The sequence below is a fragment of the Megalops cyprinoides genome, chromosome 25 (assembly GCF_013368585.1).
Source record: "Megalops cyprinoides isolate fMegCyp1 chromosome 25, fMegCyp1.pri, whole genome shotgun sequence".
NCBI classification, from domain to species: domain Eukaryota; kingdom Metazoa; phylum Chordata; class Actinopteri; order Elopiformes; family Megalopidae; genus Megalops; species Megalops cyprinoides.
The window spans coordinates 9,620,090-9,644,764 of NC_050607.1; the positions used below are offsets into that span (position 1 = coordinate 9,620,090).

The 24,675-nt window shown below is 43.5% G+C and overlaps 1 protein-coding gene across 1 annotated transcript; it reads left to right on the forward strand.

The window, feature by feature from the left end:
* The first annotated feature begins 21,546 nt into the window (after nt 1-21,546).
* Nucleotides 21,547-22,643, forward strand: LOC118771692 (tetraspanin-7-like). The gene has a single exon (XM_036519700.1). It carries the CDS (start codon nt 21,591-21,593, stop codon nt 22,641-22,643), a length of 1,053 nt encoding a protein of 350 aa, XP_036375593.1. The 5' UTR covers nt 21,547-21,590.
* The last annotated feature ends 2,032 nt before the right edge of the window (nt 22,644-24,675 follow it).

The following is a 24,675-nucleotide window of genomic DNA, read 5'->3' on the forward strand; positions in this document are numbered from 1 at the left end:
TCAGAAGTTCTGCCTCCGTGCAGGACTTTCAAACCATCATCAAAGGTCACCTGCTATGTCGTCTGAAATCTTTCCATTCATATACTCTGTAAATGTAATTTACTCACACATCTGTAATCTTCTCTACACAGTGCCTCTGCTGAACAGCACAAGGAGGAAGATAAAGACATATGAATGGCATGGGCCCATGAAGTGGGATGATGCCCAGAGCACCTGCAAAAAGCAGGGAGGAGATCTCGCCAGTATCCACAACCCCAAGGAACAGGAGACCTTTGATGAAATGAATGGAGCTGGTCATATTACCTGGATTGGACTGAGATTGAACAAAACTGTGGGAAAGTGGTTCTGGTCCAGTGGGGATATATTTGAGAGCATGGTGAATGACACTTCTCCAAATACACATGACAACTGTGTAGAGCTGTATGGAAGATACTTTTGGGGACAAGGAAACTGCTCCCGAGAAAAAGCTTTTCTTTGCTACACTGGTAAGTCTGCATGAATTTAATGACATTCATATCCCTCATTTTTACCTTAGCACTGGAGAATTCATAAAAATATTATTTGAACATTTCAACAAAAAACTCAAACATTGTTAAAAGCAAGAAACAGCATGTAGGCTTATATATGCTTGTGCGTCCTCTAGTAAACTCTGGAAGACAAATGTAAAATCTACATGCATACTGCCGTCTGTGAAAGGAACATTGATTTCAGATAACAAAGTTAAAAGTTTCACATTTTATGTGTGTGCATCCTGTAGCACCCTCTAGTGACGATCGGGTTCCTCTGTTAGATCTGCAACACATTCAATAAATCTATCACTGGGCCACTGAATTCTCAGTTTTCTGCCAGGCAGTGGACACATGTCATTCTGTTTTAAAACTGCAGAATCACAGACTTGCCATTCAGGAAGTAAAACCTACATTTCTTCTCCCAACTCAAAAAGACTTTCCAGCAAATCTTGATCCTGCTGCAACTACTATAATTTCTACCACAACACCAACTGATCCCATATCATCAACATCTTCTGCCTGGAGCTCTTCTTTGGAAAGTGGAAACCCCTCCACAACAGTCTCTGACAGAACAACAACTACTACTGCCCAACAAGGTGAGTCCTGTTCAAGTAAGCTTCAGCATTTCTCCCAGAGTAGTCAGTCTTATAATAGGAGACAATACAATAATAACCTCAAGAACCTCAACCACTGACAGAGACATTGGCACAAAATTACTTCCCTCGCCATCCTTGCAGCGCACTCTGGCACCACGTAGACACACATCAAGATCTACTCGAACAAGATCTACTCAAACATTGGAGAAGTGAATGACAATCAATTTCATTACAATGCATTTCATGGGTTAGCAGTGAATAGTTGTCATGTGACCTGTTTTCTGTGCATCTGTTGGTTGATCTGATGTGCCACGTTATGTTTTAACCTCTTTGTTGCCTGATGCTGAGAATGTAATGTGGCTTTAAGATGAAAATGCATTGGTTGAACAACAAAGCTTTCATTTTTACTCCTCCACTTCCGTTTTTATCTTTACCTTATCTTTAGCCATATGCCTAAACACAGGCAATCATTCTGAGACAGAAAACACCAACACTATTGTTGCAAATGAGACTTCCACAGAACATGCAGCCACAAGCATATTAAATAAAAACTAATATAACAAAGCCCATAATTCCAAATTATGGTGCTCTGGTTAAAATTATACAGATACACCTACAAATACAGCTTTATCAACAAATATAATAAAGAAAACCACTATTGAAGCAAATCTAAATGAAGAATAGAAAACTGAAACATTCATAATTCGCAATGGTGACAGGTGTAAATATGCAAACGCAATGGCCGCTAAACCCATTACAGCTTCTACTGCCACATTAGAGAAAATTAGCATAAGCAATTGATATAGGTAAAATTAATTATAGGACAAGCACCTAAAAATTACCAAGGAAAAGGTTAACTTCTTCAGAAATAACAAACTGTAATTTAAATTCACCTATCAGTTCGACCTCTAACACAGGGCCAGTGAGGTCAGATATCACAAAACTATGACCGCTGACGCAACCACCCCGGGTGGAAAACACCACAACCTCCGCTGCTGATTCAATCAACCAAAAAGAGACACGGTAGACCACATCCACTGTCTCCACTGTGGAATTTTGAAGTATGACTACGGACACTCACCTGTACTCAGTTGAAGCAAGAGAGAAAGTTGAGATGTTGGTCAACTGGATGGAAGCTATGTCAACAGTAGTAGCAGATATTTTGGCAGTGGATACAGCAGAAGATTGTTTTGAAGTGATGTCAGTTTAAAGAACAGCTGTAGAATGAATGGGAGGTGCCACCCAAATTTCCATCAAGACAGTTGGGTCAGTGGTCAAAATTGAAATCTCACCGGTGGTGATAGCAGAAGTGTGATTTGAAATGATCAGTGATGATTCACTTGGAAAAACAATTGAGGTAATGACGTATGAATTCATGCAGACTTCTCTTTCAGGTGAAAGTTTGACCAAAACCCCAACTCTCTGCTGTTTCAACAGTTAACCAATTTGAGACACCGCTGCCCACTTCAAAGCAACCTCCAGCTGTGACGATGGACATGACCACATTTCTGACAACATATAAGCAAACAATTGATTTCACAACTGGTGAAGGTTCAACTGTGACCCCTCAGATGACTTCCAGTCAAGGTGGAAATTCTGCATACAGAGCAACTCCCACTCATGTTTCAGCTGATGTTCTAATGGAGGTGTCTCCTGTATCAGCAACGGAAACACCTGCTCTATCCACTGCCAAAACTTCTACTGATAATTTGGAGAAACCGCCCCAAACAGGTGAAAATTTTACCAGCACCTCAATTCTCTATAGTGCTTCAACAGTTAATAGGACTGACATGTCGATGACCACCTCAAAACACAATTCTACTGTCCCCCCTGGTGCGAATTCAATTATGACCATAAACACAACTGCCAATACAGGTCAAAATTTGACTGAGTCCTTGACTGCAATTCATACTTCAGCTGCTTTTCAATCTGGAACATCGCTGACGACATCAAACCATACTTTTATTGTTACCTCTGGTGAAGGTTCAAATATGACTACGGACACAGCTTCAAATCGAGGTGGAAATGATGCCATCACGTCCACTCCTTCTGCTGCTTCAATTGTTAATCAAGATGAAACCACATCCAAGTCCACTTCTGAGGTTAGCAATGGTGAAGGTTCAACAATGACCACTCAGAAGACTTCCACTACAAGTGAAATTTTAACTTACACTTCGACTACAATTCATACTTCTGCTGCGTTTCAATCAGAAACAGTGCTGACAACATCAAACCACACTTCCACTGTCACCTCTGCTGAAGGTGCAATCATGACAACTGACACAGCTTTGGGTCCCAGTCTAAATTTTGCCAACACCCCAACTCCTTCTCCTGTTTCAACTGCTAATAAAGATGAAACATCCCTGACCACATCTAAGCATACTCTGGATGTTACAACTGGTGCAGGTTCAACTATGACCACTCAGATGACTTCCAGTCAAGGTGGAAATTCTGCATACACCTCAACTCCCATTCATACTTCAGTTGATGTTGTAACGGAGATGTCATCTGTATCAGCAACAGAAACACCTGCTCTCTCCACTGCCAAAACCTCTACTGATAATTCGGAGAAACCATCCCAACCAGTTGAAAATTTTACCAGCACCTCAATTCTGTATACTGCTTCAACATCTAATAGCACTGATATGTCGCTGACCACCTCAAAACACAATTCTACTGGCACCCCTGCCGCGAATTCAAATATGAGCATTCACACAACTGCCAATAGAGGTCAAAATTTGACAGACACCTTGGCTGCAATTCATACTTCTGCTGCTTTTCAATCTGAAACATCACTGACAACATTAAACCACACTTCTATTGTCACCTCTGGACAAGGTTCGAGTTTGACCACTGACACAGCTTCAAATCAAGGTGTAAATGTTACCAGCACCTCAACCCCCTCTACTACTTCAACTGGTAATCAAGGTGAAACATCACTGACCCCATCCAAGTACGCTTCTGATGTGTCCAGTGGTGAAGGTTCAACTATGACCACCCAGAAGACTTCCAGTCAAGGTGGAAATTCTGCATACACCTCAATTCCCACTCATGTTTCAGCTGATGCTCTAACGGAGACATCATTGATTACATCAAAGGAAACTCCTGCTGTCTCTGTTGGGAAAATGTCTACTGATAATTTGGAGAAACCGTCACAACCAGGAGAAAATTTTACCAGCACCTCAATTCTCTATACTGCTTCAACAATTAATAGGACTGACATGTCGCTGACCACCTCAAAACACAATTCTACTTTCACCCCTGCTGCGAGTTCAAATATGAGCATTCATACAACTGCCAATACAGGTCAAAATTTGACTGAGTCCTTGACTGCAATTCATACTTCATCTGCTTTTCAGTCCGAAACATCGCTGACAACATCAAACCATACATCTATTGTTACCTCTGGTGAAGGTTCAAATATGACTACGGACACAGCTTCAAATCAAGGTGGAAATGATGCCATCACGTCCACTCCTTCTGCTGCTTCAATTGTTAATCAAGACAAAACATCACTGACCCCATCCAAGTACACTTCTGATGTCAGCAGTGGTGAACGTTCAACTATGACCACTCAGAAGACTTCCACTACAAGTGAAATTTTGACTGACATCTTGACTACAACTCATACTTCTGCTGCGTTTCAAAAAGAAACAGTGCTGACAACATCAAACCACACTTCTACTGTCACCTCTGCTGAAGGTGCAATCATGACAACTGATACAGCTTTGAGTCCCAATCTAAATTTTGCCAACACCCCAACTCCTTCTCCTGTTTCAACTGCTAATAAAGATGAAACATCCCTGACCACATCTAAGCATACTCTGGATGTTACAACTGGTGCAGGTTCAACTATGACCACTCAGATGACTTCCAGTCAAGGTGGAAATTCTGCATACACCTCAACTCCCATTCATACTTCAGCTGATGTTCTAACGGAGATGTCGTCTGTATCAGCAACAGAAACACCTGCTCTCTCCACTGCCAAAACCTCTACTGATAATTCGGAGAAACCGTCCCAACCAGTTGAAAATTTTACCAGCACTTCAACTCCTTCTCCTGCTTCAACTGGTAATCAAGATGAATCATTTCTGACCACATCAAAGCATACTCTTAATCTCACAACTGGTGCAGGTTCAACTATGACCACTCAGATGACTTCCAGTCGGGGTGGAGATTCTGCATACACCTCAATTCCCACTCATGTTTCAGCTGATGTTGTAAAGGAGGTGTCTTCTGTATCAGCAACAGAAACACTTGCTCTCTCCAATGCCAAACCCTCTACTGATAATTTGGAGAAACTGTTCCAACCAGTTGAAAATTTTACCAGCACCTCAACTCCTACTGCTTCCACAGATAATAGGACTGAGATGTCGCTGACCACGTCAAATCACAATTCTACTGTCACCCCTGGTGCCAGTTCAAATATGAGCATTCGCACAACTGCCAATACAGGTCAAAATTTGACTGAGTCCTTGACTGCAATTCATACTTCAGCTGCTTTTCAATCCGAAACATCGCTGACAACATCAAACCATACATCTATTGTTACCTCTGGTGAAGGTTCAAATATGACTACGGACACAGCTTCAAATCAAGGTGGAAATGATGCCATCACGTCCACTCCTTCTGCTGCTTCAATTGTTAATCAAGACAAAACATCACTGACCCCATCCAAGTACACTTCTGATGTCAGCAGTGGTGAACGTTCAACTATGACCACTCAGAAGACTTCCACTACAAGTGAAATTTTGACTGACATCTTGACTACAACTCATACTTCTGCTGCGTTTCAATCAGAAACAGTGCTGACAACATCAAACCACACTTCCACTGTCACCTCTGCTGAAGGTGCAATCATGACAACTGATACAGCTTTGAGTCCCAATCTAAATTTTGCCAACACCCCAACTCCTTCTCCTGTTTCAACTGCTAATAAAGATGAAACATCCCTGACCACATCTAAGCATACTCTGGATGTTACAACTGGTGCAGGTTCAACTATGACCACTCAGATGACTTCCAGTCAAGGTGGAAATTCTGCATACACCTCAACTCCCATTCATACTTCAGCTGATGTTCTAACGGAGATGTCGTCTGTATCAGCAACAGAAACACCTGCTCTCTCCACTGCCAAAACCTCTACTGATAATTCGGAGAAACCGTCCCAACCAGTTGAAAATTTTACCAGCACTTCAACTCCTTCTCCTGCTTCAACTGGTAATCAAGATGAATCATTTCTGACCACATCAAAGCATACTCTTAATCTCACAACTGGTGCAGGTTCAACTATGACCACTCAGATGACTTCCAGTCGGGGTGGAGATTCTGCATACACCTCAATTCCCACTCATGTTTCAGCTGATGTTGTAAAGGAGGTGTCTTCTGTATCAGCAACAGAAACACTTGCTCTCTCCAATGCCAAACCCTCTACTGATAATTTGGAGAAACTGTTCCAACCAGTTGAAAATTTTACCAGCACCTCAACTCCTACTGCTTCCACAGATAATAGGACTGAGATGTCGCTGACCACGTCAAATCACAATTCTACTGTCACCCCTGGTGCCAGTTCAAATATGAGCATTCGCACAACTGCCAATACAGGTCAAAATTTGACTGAGTCCTTGACTGCAATTCATACTTCAGCTGCTTTTCAATCCGAAACATCGCTGACAACATCAAACCATACATCTATTGTTACCTCTGGTGAAGGTTCAAATATGACTACGGACACAGCTTCAAATCAAGGTGGAAATGATGCCATCACGTCCACTCCTTCTGCTGCTTCAATTGTTAATCAAGACAAAACATCACTGACCCCATCCAAGTACACTTCTGATGTCAGCAGTGGTGAACGTTCAACTATGACCACTCAGAAGACTTCCACTACAAGTGAAATTTTGACTGACATCTTGACTACAACTCATACTTCTGCTGCGTTTCAATCAGAAACAGTGCTGACAACATCAAACCACACTTCCACTGTCACCTCTGCTGAAGGTGCAATCATGACTACTCACACAGCTTTGAGTCCCAATCTAAATTTTGCCAGCACCCCAACTCCTTCTCCTGTTTCAACTGCTAATAAAGATGAAACATCCCTGACCACATCTAAGCATACTCTGGATGTTACAACTGGTGCAGGTTCAACTATGACCACTCAGATGACTTCCAGTCGGGGTGGAAATTCTGCATACACCTCAATTCCCACTCATGTTTCAGCTGATGTTGTAAAGGAGGTGTCTTCTGTATCAGCAACAGAAACACTTGCTCTCTCCAATGCCAAACCCTCTACTGATAATTTGGAGAAACTGTTCCAACCAGTTGAAAATTTTACCAGCACCTCAACTCCTACTGCTTCCACAGATAATAGGACTGACATGTCGCTGACCACGTCAAATCACAATTCTACTGTCACCCCTGGTGCCAGTTCAAATATGAGCATTCGCACAACTGCCAATACAGGTCAAAATTTGACTGAGTCCTTGACTGCAATTCATACTTCAGCTGCTTTTCGATCCGAAACATCGCTGACAACATCAAACCATACATCTATTGTTACCTCTGGTGAAGGTTCAAATATGACTACGGACACAGCTTCAAATCAAGGTGGAAATGATGCCATCACGTCCACTCCTTCTGCTGCTTCAATTGTTAATCAAGACAAAACATCACTGACCCCATCCAAGTACACTTCTGATGTCAGCAGTGGTGAACGTTCAACTATGACCACTCAGAAGACTTCCACTACAAGTGAAATTTTGACTGACATCTTGACTACAACTCATACTTCTGCTGCGTTTCAATCAGAAACAGTGCTGACAACATCAAACCACACTTCCACTGTCACCTCTGCTGAAGGTGCAATCATGACTACTCACACAGCTTTGAGTCCCAATCTAAATTTTGCCAGCACCCCAACTCCTTCTCCTGTTTCAACTGCTAATAAAGATGAAACATCCCTGACCACATCTAAGCATACTCTGGATGTTACAACTGGTGCAGGTTCAACTATGACCACTCAGATGACTTCCAGTCGGGGTGGAAATTCTGCATACACCTCAATTCCCACTCATGTTTCAGCTGATGTTGTAAAGGAAGTGTCTTCTGTATCAGCAACAGAAACACCTGCTCTCTCCACTGCCAGAACCTCTACTGATAACTCGGAGAAACCGTTCCAACCAGGTGAAAATTTTACCAGCACCTCAACTCCTACTGCTTCAATAGATAATAGGACTGAGATGTCGCTGACAACATCAAACCACACTTGTATTGTCACCTCTGGAGAAGGTTCGAATTTGACCACAGACTTAATTTCGAATGAAGGTGTAAATGTTTCCAGCACCTCAACCCCTTCTACTGCTTCAACTGGTAATCAAGGCGAAACATCACTGACCCCATTCAAGTATGCTTCTGATGTGTACAGTGGTGAAGGTTCAACTATGACCACCCAAAAGACTTCCAGTCAAGGTGGAAATTCTGCATACACCTCAATTCCCACTCATGTTTCAGCTGATGTTGTAAAGGAGGTGTCTTCTGTATCAGCAACAGAAACACCTGCTCTCTCCACTGCCAAAACCTCTACTGATAATTCGGAGAAACCGTTCCAACCAGTTGAAAATTTTACCAGCACTTCAACTCTTTCTCCTGTTTCAACTGGTAATCAAGATGAATCATTTCTGACCATATCAAAGCATACTCTTAATCTCACAACTGGTGCAGGTTCAACTATGACCACTCAGATGACTTCCAGACGGGGTGGAAATTCTGCATACACCTCAATTCCCACTCATGTTTCAGCTGATGTTGTAAAGGAGGTGTCTTCTGTATCAGCAACAGAAACACCTGCTCTATCCACTGCCAAAACCTCCACTGATAACTCGGAGAAACCGTTCCAACCAGGTGAAAATTTTACCAGCACCTCAACTCCTACTGCTTCAATAGATAATAGGACTGAGATGTCGCTGACAACATCAAACCACACTTGTATTGTCACCTCTGGAGAAGGTTCGAATTTGACCACAGACTCATCTTCGAATGAAGGTGTAAATGTTTCCAGCACCTCAACTCCTTCTCCTGTTTCAACTGCTAATAAAGATGAAACATCCCTGACCACATCTAAGCATACTCTGGATGTTACAACTGGTGCAGGTTCAACTATGACCACTCAGATGACTTCCAGTCGGGGTGGAAATTCTGCATACACCTCAATTCCCACTCATGTTTCAGCTGATGTTGTAAAGGAGGTGTCTTCTGTATCAGCAACAGAAACACTTGCTCTCTCCAATGCCAAAACCTCTACTGATAATTTGGAGAAACCGTTCCAACCAGTTGAAAATTTTACCAGCACCTCAACTCCTACTGCTTCCACAGATAATAGGACTGACATGTCGCTGACCACGTCAAATCACAATTCTACTGTCACCCCTGGTGCGAGTTCAACTATGAGCATTCCCACAACTGCCAATACAGGTCAAAATTTGACTGAGTCCTTGACTGCACTTCATACTTCATCTGCTTTTCAATCTGAAACATCGCTGACAACATCAAACCATACATCTATTGTTACCTCTGGTGAAGGTTCAAATATGACTACGGACACAGCTTCAAATCAAGGTGGCAATGATGCCATCATGTCCACTCCTTCTGCTGCTTCAATTGTTAATCAAGACAAAACATCACTGACCCCATCCAAGTACACTTCTGATGTCAGCAGTGGTGAACGTTCAACTATGACCACTCAGAAGACTTCCACTACAAGTGAAATTTTGACTGACATCTTGACTACAACTCATACTTCTGCTGCGTTTCAATCAGAAACAGTGCTGACAACATCAAACCACACTTCCACTGTCACCTCTGCTGAAGGTGCAATCATGACTACTCACACAGCTTTGAGTCCCAATCTAAATTTTGCCAGCACCCCAACTCCTTCTCCTGTTTCAACTGCTAATAAAGATGAAACATCCCTGACCACATCTAAGCATACTCTGGATGTTACAACTGGTGCAGGTTCAACTATGACCACTCAGATGACTTCCAGTCGGGGTGGAAATTCTGCATACACCTCAATTCCCACTCATGTTTCAGCTGATGTTGTAAAGGAGGTGTCTTCTGTATCAGCAACAGAAACACTTGCTCTCTCCAATGCCAAACCCTCTACTGATAATTTGGAGAAACTGTTCCAACCAGTTGAAAATTTTACCAGCACCTCAACTCCTACTGCTTCCACAGATAATAGGACTGAGATGTCGCTGACCACGTCAAATCACAATTCTACTGTCACCCCTGGTGCCAGTTCAAATATGAGCATTCGCACAACTGCCAATACAGGTCAAAATTTGACTGAGTCCTTGACTGCAATTCATACTTCAGCTGCTTTTCAATCCGAAACATCGCTGACAACATCAAACCATACATCTATTGTTACCTCTGGTGAAGGTTCAAATATGACTACGGACACAGCTTCAAATCAAGGTGGAAATGATGCCATCACGTCCACTCCTTCTGCTGCTTCAATTGTTAATCAAGACAAAACATCACTGACCCCATCCAAGTACACTTCTGATGTCAGCAGTGGTGAACGTTCAACTATGACCACTCAGAAGACTTCCACTACAAGTGAAATTTTGACTGACATCTTGACTACAACTCATACTTCTGCTGCGTTTCAATCAGAAACAGTGCTGACAACATCAAACCACACTTCCACTGTCACCTCTGCTGAAGGTGCAATCATGACTACTCACACAGCTTTGAGTCCCAATCTAAATTTTGCCAGCACCCCAACTCCTTCTCCTGTTTCAACTGCTAATAAAGATGAAACATCCCTGACCACATCTAAGCATACTCTGGATGTTACAACTGGTGCAGGTTCAACTATGACCACTCAGATGACTTCCAGTCGGGGTGGAAATTCTGCATACACCTCAATTCCCACTCATGTTTCAGCTGATGTTGTAAAGGAGGTGTCTTCTGTATCAGCAACAGAAACACTTGCTCTCTCCAATGCCAAACCCTCTACTGATAATTTGGAGAAACTGTTCCAACCAGTTGAAAATTTTACCAGCACCTCAACTCCTACTGCTTCCACAGATAATAGGACTGACATGTCGCTGACCACGTCAAATCACAATTCTACTGTCACCCCTGGTGCCAGTTCAAATATGAGCATTCGCACAACTGCCAATACAGGTCAAAATTTGACTGAGTCCTTGACTGCAATTCATACTTCAGCTGCTTTTCGATCCGAAACATCGCTGACAACATCAAACCATACATCTATTGTTACCTCTGGTGAAGGTTCAAATATGACTACGGACACAGCTTCAAATCAAGGTGGAAATGATGCCATCACGTCCACTCCTTCTGCTGCTTCAATTGTTAATCAAGACAAAACATCACTGACCCCATCCAAGTACACTTCTGATGTCAGCAGTGGTGAACGTTCAACTATGACCACTCAGAAGACTTCCACTACAAGTGAAATTTTGACTGACATCTTGACTACAACTCATACTTCTGCTGCGTTTCAATCAGAAACAGTGCTGACAACATCAAACCACACTTCCACTGTCACCTCTGCTGAAGGTGCAATCATGACTACTCACACAGCTTTGAGTCCCAATCTAAATTTTGCCAGCACCCCAACTCCTTCTCCTGTTTCAACTGCTAATAAAGATGAAACATCCCTGACCACATCTAAGCATACTCTGGATGTTACAACTGGTGCAGGTTCAACTATGACCACTCAGATGACTTCCAGTCGGGGTGGAAATTCTGCATACACCTCAATTCCCACTCATGTTTCAGCTGATGTTGTAAAGGAAGTGTCTTCTGTATCAGCAACAGAAACACCTGCTCTCTCCACTGCCAGAACCTCTACTGATAACTCGGAGAAACCGTTCCAACCAGGTGAAAATTTTACCAGCACCTCAACTCCTACTGCTTCAATAGATAATAGGACTGAGATGTCGCTGACAACATCAAACCACACTTGTATTGTCACCTCTGGAGAAGGTTCGAATTTGACCACAGACTTAATTTCGAATGAAGGTGTAAATGTTTCCAGCACCTCAACCCCTTCTACTGCTTCAACTGGTAATCAAGGCGAAACATCACTGACCCCATTCAAGTATGCTTCTGATGTGTACAGTGGTGAAGGTTCAACTATGACCACCCAAAAGACTTCCAGTCAAGGTGGAAATTCTGCATACACCTCAATTCCCACTCATGTTTCAGCTGATGTTGTAAAGGAGGTGTCTTCTGTATCAGCAACAGAAACACCTGCTCTCTCCACTGCCAAAACCTCTACTGATAATTCGGAGAAACCGTTCCAACCAGTTGAAAATTTTACCAGCACTTCAACTCTTTCTCCTGTTTCAACTGGTAATCAAGATGAATCATTTCTGACCATATCAAAGCATACTCTTAATCTCACAACTGGTGCAGGTTCAACTATGACCACTCAGATGACTTCCAGACGGGGTGGAAATTCTGCATACACCTCAATTCCCACTCATGTTTCAGCTGATGTTGTAAAGGAGGTGTCTTCTGTATCAGCAACAGAAACACCTGCTCTATCCACTGCCAAAACCTCCACTGATAACTCGGAGAAACCGTTCCAACCAGGTGAAAATTTTACCAGCACCTCAACTCCTACTGCTTCAATAGATAATAGGACTGAGATGTCGCTGACAACATCAAACCACACTTGTATTGTCACCTCTGGAGAAGGTTCGAATTTGACCACAGACTCATCTTCGAATGAAGGTGTAAATGTTTCCAGCACCTCAACTCCTTCTCCTGTTTCAACTGCTAATAAAGATGAAACATCCCTGACCACATCTAAGCATACTCTGGATGTTACAACTGGTGCAGGTTCAACTATGACCACTCAGATGACTTCCAGTCGGGGTGGAAATTCTGCATACACCTCAATTCCCACTCATGTTTCAGCTGATGTTGTAAAGGAGGTGTCTTCTGTATCAGCAACAGAAACACTTGCTCTCTCCAATGCCAAAACCTCTACTGATAATTTGGAGAAACCGTTCCAACCAGTTGAAAATTTTACCAGCACCTCAACTCCTACTGCTTCCACAGATAATAGGACTGACATGTCGCTGACCACGTCAAATCACAATTCTACTGTCACCCCTGGTGCGAGTTCAACTATGAGCATTCCCACAACTGCCAATACAGGTCAAAATTTGACTGAGTCCTTGACTGCACTTCATACTTCATCTGCTTTTCAATCTGAAACATCGCTGACAACATCAAACCATACATCTATTGTTACCTCTGGTGAAGGTTCAAATATGACTACGGACACAGCTTCAAATCAAGGTGGAAATGATGCCATCACGTCCACTCCTTCTGCTGCTTCAATTGTTAATCAAGACAAAACATCACTGACCCCATCCAAGTACACTTCTGATGTCAGCAGTGGTGAACGTTCAACTATGACCACTCAGAAGACTTCCACTACAAGTGAAATTTTGACTGACATCTTGACTACAACTCATACTTCTGCTGCGTTTCAATCAGAAACAGTGCTGACAACATCAAACCACACTTCCACTGTCACCTCTGCTGAAGGTGCAATCATGACTACTCACACAGCTTTGAGTCCCAATCTAAATTTTGCCAGCACCCCAACTCCTTCTCCTGTTTCAACTGCTAATAAAGATGAAACATCCCTGACCACATCTAAGCATACTCTGGATGTTACAACTGGTGCAGGTTCAACTATGACCACTCAGATGACTTCCAGTCGGGGTGGAAATTCTGCATACACCTCAATTCCCACTCATGTTTCAGCTGATGTTGTAAAGGAAGTGTCTTCTGTATCAGCAACAGAAACACCTGCTCTCTCCACTGCCAGAACCTCTACTGATAACTCGGAGAAACCGTTCCAACCAGGTGAAAATTTTACCAGCACCTCAACTCCTACTGCTTCAATAGATAATAGGACTGAGATGTCGCTGACAACATCAAACCACACTTGTATTGTCACCTCTGGAGAAGGTTCGAATTTGACCACAGACTTAATTTCGAATGAAGGTGTAAATGTTTCCAGCACCTCAACCCCTTCTACTGCTTCAACTGGTAATCAAGGCGAAACATCACTGACCCCATTCAAGTATGCTTCTGATGTGTACAGTGGTGAAGGTTCAACTATGACCACCCAAAAGACTTCCAGTCAAGGTGGAAATTCTGCATACACCTCAATTCCCACTCATGTTTCAGCTGATGTTGTAAAGGAGGTGTCTTCTGTATCAGCAACAGAAACACCTGCTCTCTCCACTGCCAAAACCTCTACTGATAATTCGGAGAAACCGTTCCAACCAGTTGAAAATTTTACCAGCACTTCAACTCTTTCTCCTGTTTCAACTGGTAATCAAGATGAATCATTTCTGACCATATCAAAGCATACTCTTAATCTCACAACTGGTGCAGGTTCAACTATGACCACTCAGATGACTTCCAGACGGGGTGGAAATTCTGCATACACCTCAATTCCCACTCATGTTTCAGCTGATGTTGTAAAGGAGGTGTCTTCTGTATCAGCAACAGAAACACCTGCTCTATCCACTGCCAAAACCTCCACTGATAACTCGGAGAAACCGTTCCAACCAGGTGAAAATTTTACCAGCACCTCAACTCCTACTGCTTCAATAGATAATAGGACTGAGATGTCGCTGACAACATCAAACCACACTTGTATTGTCACCTCTGGAGAAGGTTCGAATTTGACCACAGACTCATCTTCGAATGAAGGTGTAAATGTTTCCAGCACCTCAACTCCTTCTCCTGTTTCAACTGCTAATAAAGATGAAACATCCCTGACCACATCTAAGCATACTCTGGATGTTACAACTGGTGCAGGTTCAACTATGACCACTCAGATGACTTCCAGTCGGGGTGGAAATTCTGCATACACCTCAATTCCCACTCATGTTTCAGCTGATGTTGTAAAGGAGGTGTCTTCTGTATCAGCAACAGAAACACTTGCTCTCTCCAATGCCAAAACCTCTACTGATAATTTGGAGAAACCGTTCCAACCAGTTGAAAATTTTACCAGCACCTCAACTCCTACTGCTTCCACAGATAATAGGACTGACATGTCGCTGACCACGTCAAATCACAATTCTACTGTCACCCCTGGTGCGAGTTCAACTATGAGCATTCCCACAACTGCCAATACAGGTCAAAATTTGACTGAGTCCTTGACTGCACTTCATACTTCATCTGCTTTTCAATCTGAAACATCGCTGACAACATCAAACCATACATCTATTGTTACCTCTGGTGAAGGTTCAAATATGACTACGGACACAGCTTCAAATCAAGGTGGCAATGATGCCATCATGTCCACTCCTTCTGCTGCTTCAATTGTTAATCAAGACAAAACATCACTGACCCCATCCAAGTACACTTCTGATGTCAGCAGTGGTGAACGTTCAACTATGACCACTCAGAAGACTTCCACTACAAGTGAAATTTTGACTGACATCTTGACTACAACTCATACTTCTGCTGCGTTTCAAAAAGAAACAGTGCTGACAGTGCTGGTGTCTTCTGTATCAGCAACAGAAACACCTGCTCTCGCCACTGCCAAAACCTCTACTGATAACTCGGAGAAACCGTTCCAACCAGGTGAAAATTTTACCAGCACCTCAACTCCTACTGCTTCAATAGATAATAGGACTGAGATGTCGCTGACAACATCAAACCACACTTGTATTGTCACCTCTGGAGAACGTTCGAATTTGACCACAGACTCATCTTTGAATGAAGGTGTAAATGTTTCCAGCACCTCAACCCCTTCTACTGCTTCAACTGGTAATCAAGGTGAAACATCACTGACCCCATTCAAGTACGCTTCTGATGTCACCACTGGTGAAGGTACAACTATGACCACCCAGAAGACTTCCAGTCAAGGTGGAAATTCTGCATACACCTCAACTCCTACTCATGTTTCAGCTGATGTTCCAATGGAGGTGTCTTCTGTATCAGCAACGGAAAGACCTGCTCTCTCCACTGCCAAAACCTCTACTGATAATTCAGAGACACTGTCCCAAGCAGGTGAAAATTTTACCAGCACCTCAACTCCTACTGCTTCAACAGAGAATAGGACTGAGATGTCGCTGACCACATCAAATCACAATTCTACTGTCACCTCTGCTGAAGGTGCAATCATGACTACTCACACAGCTTTGAGTCCCAATCTAAATTTTGCCAACACCCCAACTCCTTCTCCTGTTTCAACTGCTAATAAAGGTGAAACATCCCTGACCACATCTAAGCATACTCTGGATGTTACAGCTGGTGCAGGTTCAACTATGACCACTCAGATGACTTCCAGTCAAGGTGGAAATTCTGCATACACCTCAATTCCCACTCATGTTTCAGCTGATGTTGTAAAGGAGGTGTCGTCTGTATCAGCAACAGAAACACCTGCTCTCTCCACTGCCAAAACCTCTACTGATAATTCGGAGAAACCGTCCCAACCAGGTGAAAATTTTACCAGCACTTCAACTCCTACTGCTTCAATAGATAATAGGACTGAGATGTCGCTGACAACATCAAACCACGCTTGTATTGTCACCTCTGGAGAAGGTTCGAATTTGACCACAGACTCATCTTCGAATGAAGGTGTAAATGTTTCCAGCACCTCAACCCCTTCTACTGCTTCAACTGGTAATCAAGGCGAAACATCACTGACCCCATTCAAGTATGCTTCTGATGTGTCCAGTGGTGAAGGTTCAACTATGACCACCCAGAAGACTTCCAGTCAAGGTGGAAATTCTGCATACACCCCAACTCCCACTCATGTTTCAGTTGCTGTTCCAATGGAGGTGTCTTCTGTATCAGCAACAGAAAGACCTGCTCTCTCCACTGCCAAAACCTCTACTGATAATTCGGAGACACTGTCCCAAGCAGGTGAAAATTTTACCAGCACCTCAACTCCTACTGCTTCAACAGAGAATAGGACTGAGATGTCGCTGACCACATCAAATCACAATTCTACTGTCACCCCTAGTGCGAGTTCAACTATGAGCATTCCCACAACTGCTAACACAGGTCAAAATTTGACTGAGTCCTTGACTGCACTTCATACTTCATCTGCTTTTCAATCTGGAACATCGCTGATGACATCAAACCATACTTCTATTGTCACCTCTGGACAAGGTTCAAATTTGACCACTGACACAGCTTCGCATCAAGGTGGAAATGATATCATCACCCCCACTCCTCCTCCCGCTTCAATTGTTAATCAAGACAAAACATCACTGACCCCATCCATAAAAACCACATCCAAGTACACTTCTGATGTCACCACTGGTGAAGGTTCATCTCTGAATGAAAATTTTAAGAACACCTTGTTTCCTTCTCCTGCTGCAAATGATCTTCAAACTGTGACATCGCTGACCATTTCAAAGCAATCTTCAAGTGTGTCCTTGGATATAACTTCCAATATAGGTGAAACCTCAACTCCTTCTTCTGGTTCATCCTCCGCCCCAACTGCAACATCATTTACCACCTCAAACAAAACTTCTGGTGTTCCCACTGGCAACAATGCAACTCTGACCTTCGATACAACTTCCCTTACAGGTGAAAATTTGTTCAATACCTCAGTTCCCCTATATAAATCACATTTGTTGTTATTAAATCAGATATTGCAGATCACCTCAAATCACTCACTTCTGCTGTCCACACTGATAAAACCTCAACTATCACTCTGGACACAGCTTTCCTTCCATGTGAGGATTTGACCAGAACACCTCAACTTCCTCTTCTGCTTCAGTTAGTTTTAAAAAATTTGAGTTCTGAAATATAATATTGAATTTATATTTGTTTTGAAAGCTGCATTCGTTGGTTTTTATAGCACAGATACCAGTACAGGATCATTCATCAAAATATCTAATGAATCATAGAATCTCCTCGTTAAACATGTTTTGCTATGAGAATATGATCTCTGTAAGCACCACCTAGTAATTCAGTAGTCTTACGTCTGATATTATGAAATCTATGTTTTTATGGCTTATTCAAGGTTTCCTGCGCTACATAGATGAGAAAAAGACCTGGTTTGGTGCTCTGGAGCATTGCAACAACAGCAACTCGCATTTAGTACACATCACCAGCAATGCAATGCAAGGTCACGTCGATCAGTTGCTGTCTGGGAAGGAAATTGAGGGTGTGTGGATGGGGCTGGAGCGCTCTGTCCTGCCCAGCAGTGAATCCTGGTTCTGGACAGGTGGTCCTGTCTTGGAGTCCGGTCACTGGCACTCCTGTTTCCCCATCGCCCCATACAGTCACCACTGTGGCAAGCTGGTTCGCAACACATCCAATGGCATCCAATGGCTGGATGGTTTCTGTTTTGAAGAGCTCCCCTTCATCTGCCAGGCAAGCTTGCCCTTTATCCCCTTATACAAATGTAGTCCTGCTCTCTTGAGTCATTGCCTAGCAACATACAAACACTAAGGTATTAACGTGTTACTTGGTCACTTTTACACTAACTTTTGTATGGTGTAAATATGATGCTCTTAATCATAACTGTCTGTTAGTTTTGTACTGTTTTTCAGTTTGTTGCCCATTAACGGAAATTCTTGCTTTGTTGCTATGGTGTTTTTGTTCATGTTGCCCTGGTGAGCAAGACCTTACAGACCTTACTGGCATTTTTAGAGCATGTAACTAATGACGTTGACTCATATCTGTATTGTTTGTGTCCTTGCAGGATGTATAGTAATGTGATCTGGTGATCCCAATTCTGTGGGAACCCTCTCCAACCTCACCACCAGTCCACCAACCAAAACCGATAGCAGCTGTTGCTCTCTGATCCATTGAATTCTCCGCACTGACAGGCTCTGAAAGCCCAGTCCCGGAAAATAATGTTTTTCAATGAACTGACTGCTTCTTCAGACACACACAATGAAAGTCAGTGGCTGAGTCAGTGATTGATCATTAATTAAAATTCTGTTATACTGTCAGGATTTTAGCTCACATTTTATATCACACCATTAGATAGTTTTAAATGTAAAAAGGAAGATCCCTTTTGTACAAGCACTATATTGTCATTATATTAATAATTATTTCCTTGTATCCTTTTCACTTTCAGCTTTACTTGTGATAATAATAGTATATGCTTTGAACAAATTTATCTAGCTGATAGTACTAGCACATGTACATGTATTTTCATACACAAAGTTAGTCAAATCTGTTTTTGAAAAGTTGTAATCTAAATATGCTTTGTCACTTTTAAGTAAACAATGGCATGAATGTGAACAGAGAGGGATTCAAACCACATTCCTTTACAGCTTTTGACATTTTTGGTACAAAAATGTCATGCACTCATGACCTTTCCAGGCATTTACATAACAATCAATTCCCAATCAGAGATCAAACATCCCAGTCTAGTGTATCCACTGAAAAACTTTCAAATAAAAAAAAATAGATTCAACATTTGTTTTTAGGTACTTTGATTAGTCACACTTCAAGATTGAGATTTTATGAAGTGCCATTGTAACCTTTTTAAGAATGGGGTTTGGTCTGGGTTTAAATGAGGTATCCAGCTCCAGCAGATGAGAGGATTGATAATTTCCACAAGCTGTTCGTCACATCATTTTCAGAGGGACGTTATCCAAGAGAAAGAAATCACTGTGGTGAATCACCATTAAAGTGACGACAGTTATGTGGCGTGAAGATTTGTGAGCTCATCATCATTACATAGTCAGCATTGCGCCAGGGTTCAGTGTTTCTGTGTACTAGGAACTGCCATTGTGGCTTCCACGGTTAGCTACATTGTGATTGACGGCAAATACAGAATTAAGTTTGTTCCACTGCTATTTTTGATTTGTGTTATTTTATTCTCTTCAATAAAGCACTCTGAAAGAACGGAAAGAAACAGGTGTGTGTGTATGTGTGTGTGTTTGTGTGTGTGTAAGTGTGTTTATGTGTGTGTATGTCTGTGTGTGTCTGTGTGTGTATGTTTTTAACTGAAGACTGATGTGATGAATGTTGCCTGAATCAGGGGATGGCTATTTATGGGCTCTTTCTAATTACAGACACCATAAACTCCCCCCTGGATATTCCTCTAGAGGGACAGACCCAGATTCTGATAATCATTTTCTGGCAGAGTGACTTTTACTGCAAACACCACACGCTTATCACCTCACTGCTGTGTGCAAATGTGCCTTGGTTCCACCCTCTTTCAATGGTGACTGTTGGCTCTAACCACTGTCTTCTGTCAAACTTTGCAATTCAACTTCCATCCTCAAAGTTTCAGTCACACAATTTATCTCCAAATCTTGATACTGCAGCATTCGGTCATCTTGTAAAAAAAAAATAAAAAAAAATGCTGAACTAAATCACAGTTGGCAGTCATATTATTTTTCATTTTTATTTGCAACTAAAAGTATAAGGACAGCACATCTACCGTGAGCTTCACAAACCAAAAATGTTAAAAAATCCAAAACTTGACATAGATTTATTAATTATGAATTAGCCATATGCATACTGAAGACCAGCAGAGCACACAATTTTACATCTTTAGGAAGCTATGACCAATCCTTCCCCACCAACACAAGCGCACACACACACACACACACACCTTTTAAATGAAAACTGTGTGACTATATTTAGTAATATTATGGCTCATGGATTCCCTGTCCTCTTTCATATAATGCACCATTAATGGACAGTGGCCCCCAACCCACCATGTATTATTAACTGCTATTGATTCACAAAATCCTTGTCGCTGCTGTATTTGACATTCTGTGTGTGAATGTGTTCATCTTTGTGTATCGCTGGAGGGACCTGTAATGAATTTGTTCCAAAAACTGCAAACATGCAATGTCCATATATAAATTCACGCATCCATTCATTTTAATGAGGTCTGCATAATCTGCAGCTGCATTAAAATACTTAAACACTTAAGGGAACACTTGAAATGATGTGGCAGAGCTGGTAAATTTTGGCTGGTGTGGACATGAGAACCTCTCTCAACATAAAACACAGGAGGCAAAGCAAAGCCATAAAAAACAGAGTGTCTGGATTCCCCTTGCTGTCAAAGGGGCTGTGGGCGGCGTTAATGTCAGGGAACCGTGTCCCCGTTCTTCTGAAAAAGAACGAGTGAAAGAGAGAGAGAGGGAGGGAGAGAGAGAGAGAGCGAGAGCGGACGCAGTAATTATTGTGACGGGGAGAAAGGGAGACCAGGTGGATGGAGGGAATGCTTGAAATGAAGAGATAAACAAGAGGAGAAATGAGAAATAAGGGGGCGGGTGGGGCTGCGGGGCTGTAGATGCAGATAACGGAGCAAACCCTCAATAACGCCTCGGAGATTTATGGGCCGAAAGGAGAGAGAGGGGGATTAACTGCCAGCCATAAAGAACAGGAGAGAGGAGCGAGAGCCGAAAGGGAGGGAGGGGGTGCAGAGAGGAGCGGAATAGAGGGAGCAGGGGAAGATAAAGCCGGAGCTAGTGTCATGAACAGCGCACTGCCGTACGATTCCCTTGCCGGACGGCCCAGCCCAAGGATCGCTGAGTGGGACCGAGAGTGTGCGGTGCGGAGGCTGTCCTCTCCCAGGGGGCTGGGCCTCCTCACCTCTCCCGCGGTGCCTCGCCGCCCCTCGGCCCCCCCCGGCTTGCTGCTGCCCACCTGCCAGCAGCAGCAGCAGCAGCTGCAGCAGCATCAGCGCCTCTCCCTGTCGTTGTGCTCGGAGGCCTCGCTGGCACCCCCGGCGCCCCCCGCCAACGCCTCCTGCTGCCGGGCAGTGGACGCCATGCCCCTCCTGCGGCTGGGGCTGCTGGTCTTCAGCTGTCTCTTCTGGGCAGCAGGCCTGGCCATTTTCACCCTGGGCGTGTGGACACAGGTGTCCCTGGCCGACTACATGCTGCTGTCCGCTAACAGCTACCCGAACGCCCCGCTCACTCTGCTGGCCACAGGGGGCGCCATCACTGCCTGGGGCTTCCTGGGCTGCCTGGGCGTGGCCGCTAAGCTCCCCTGCCTGCTGCGGGCCTATGGCGTCTTCCAACTCGTCGCCCTGGTAGCGGGGCTGGCGGCCGGACTCTCTGGGCTCTTCTACCGCGAGGACATCGCGGAGGGCTTCCGCAGCGGGCTTCAGCAAGCCGTGTCAGCCTACAGCGAGGACGAAGGCAGAGCGAACGCGCTGGACAGCCTGCAGAGGGCGCTGGAGTGCTGTGGGGCTGAGGGCTGGCAGGACTGGCTGGCGTCCGACTGGGCTTTGGACGTGCGCCCGGGGAACAGCTCGTCAGTCTCGGTGCCGGACAGCTGCTGCGTGCGGCGCAAGGGCTGCAGGAACCGGCCCGTTCCTGATGAAGGCGCCGGAGGGGTGGCCGCCGCCGGCATTCACCGCCACGGCTGCTTCCGCAAGGTCTTCAGCATCGTCAACGACAACGTCTTCCACATCGCGGCCACCGTGCTGGGGCTGGCGTTCACACAGGCTGCAGGTATTGCCCTCGCCTGCCTGTTGGCTAACCGCTTGGCACCCCGGCCACAGCATGGAGGGGGACACTGAGGGAGACACTGAGGAGTGGGGTGGGTGGGCATATGGGGGTAACACCATTCAGACTGAACAGTGCCTCAAAAGCATGAATCATGCTCTGAAGGTAATCTACATGCCTAACCAGCAAAGAATGGATTTGGCCAGTTGGATTCTGGTCAACGAAGTCTAGAATACAGAATGAAGAGGACTACGGAGTCAGTCTTAACAATACAGATGTCTTGCAGCTTAAAGTAAAGATTTGGTCATTCAAAATCCAGACAGAGCCAGCAGGGATGATGGAGGGCACGCCTTCATACCTTCCACAGCCTGGTTATCTGTGTGGTCACCTCGGCACTCACCAGAACCAGGACTGTGGTGGGAGATAAAGGATCATGTAGTTCTTATAGCTTTTAACCATGTGTTTGTGTGTAATATGCTCCCACTTTTGCTGTGAGATCAGAGGGCTGTGCTTCCCATCGCTCTGTCTGCTTTGTCTGGATTAACCTGATAAAGAATCTAAATCTGACTGATAGAATGAAAACTGCTTCCAGTTGTGTTGTTTTGACCTATGCAACCATTAAGCTAGTGTGGTGCTGCAAATGAACAACATATGTGATCTTGTATTATAAAGCAGTTCTTGTGTTTGCATCTTTATCTCTGAATTGAAACCATTGATGTAAATAGTATTTCAAGGGAGAGGACATTAATCTTCTATTTATGGCATATTAAGTCTGGGCACACTGCTGATTTCCTGATAATATTGATAATATTTGCATGTACCACTGCTATTCAGCTGGTTGAAGACAATACCTCGGATATTTTATTCAGATTCCTCCTGAAATGCATGTACATTGAAAACACACGAATGCACACCAATGGGTCAAAATAACTCTGTTTTATATTCAGCACTCTTTGCAGGAACACAATTTTTTATACTTCTGTGTAGAACATGGCTTTTAAAGCTTAAAACTCAAAGAGGTGTAGGAGGTATATGGTACATATTTGTGCTTGTTTGGCAGCTGGCATTCTTTTATTACCTTCCTGTGCGCATTTGTGCAGTGGTCAAAGGTGGTTGTGTGGATTTTTTGTATTGATCAAAGTGTTCAAACTGGTTGTGTATTCTGTAAGTACTGTGTGGGTCAGACACAGCGAGGCACTGACACAAGCTACGATGACACAAAAACCTGCCGAATGTTAGAATCCACTAACACTTGACAAGTTACTGTGTGAGAACTACACATTCCATATTTATCTGATGCCTTAGGATGGTTAAGATTACAGCCTGTACAGAATCTGACTGCTGTGTCTGATGTCAGCCATGTTAAGGGATCGAGAGAATACATATTTACCGACCCTGTGCCCTAAAAATAATGTGTATACATGCAATTTTGAAGCAGTGAAGGGTTGGATTGTAATTTGTATATTGGCAAACTTGTTATATATGTTTTTCCAGCTAATGATTGTCCTTTAATAGATAGACACTGAAACACGTATATAAGAAAACAAGACACTACTTGATGGATCACATTAATGTCCCTTAAGAAAAGGGGGAAAGGCAGAGATAACTGAGGTGGATTGTCTTGCCTTACCTTTCCTGACTACTTGTGTGACAAAATAAAGATTGCCTTCATATTACAAAAGGAAGTTGTGTTTAGTTATCCCTGTGCTTTAAAGTAAAATAATTTCATCTGGATATGCTATACATTGTTAATATCAGGTGTGTATATCCGTGTGTGTGTGTGTGTGAGAGAGAGAGAGAGAGAGAGAGAGAGAGAGAGATAGATAGATAGATAGATAGATAGATAGATAGATAGATAGATAGAGATAGAGATAGATACCATCTGGCACTAAACAGACAAAATACCATGGCAGAATTCGTGGACTCGAGATGCAAACACACTCAAAACGATTGCAGTCCTGTTTTTCTTAACGCTTGTGAACAAAACTCCATTACCCATCAGCAAACGGCCCTTATCAGGACTACACTACCCACAAGACCGTTCGGCCGGAGGGGTGTCGTGTCAGACGGGTGGCGAAGTACGAAGTGAAAGCAAGCAAGCAAGCG

Bases quoted from the DNA above. Each gene is read 5' to 3' on its own strand.
- LOC118771692 (XM_036519700.1), top strand. From the start codon at position 21,591: ATGAACAGCGCACTGCCGTACGATTCCCTTGCCGGACGGCCCAGCCCA.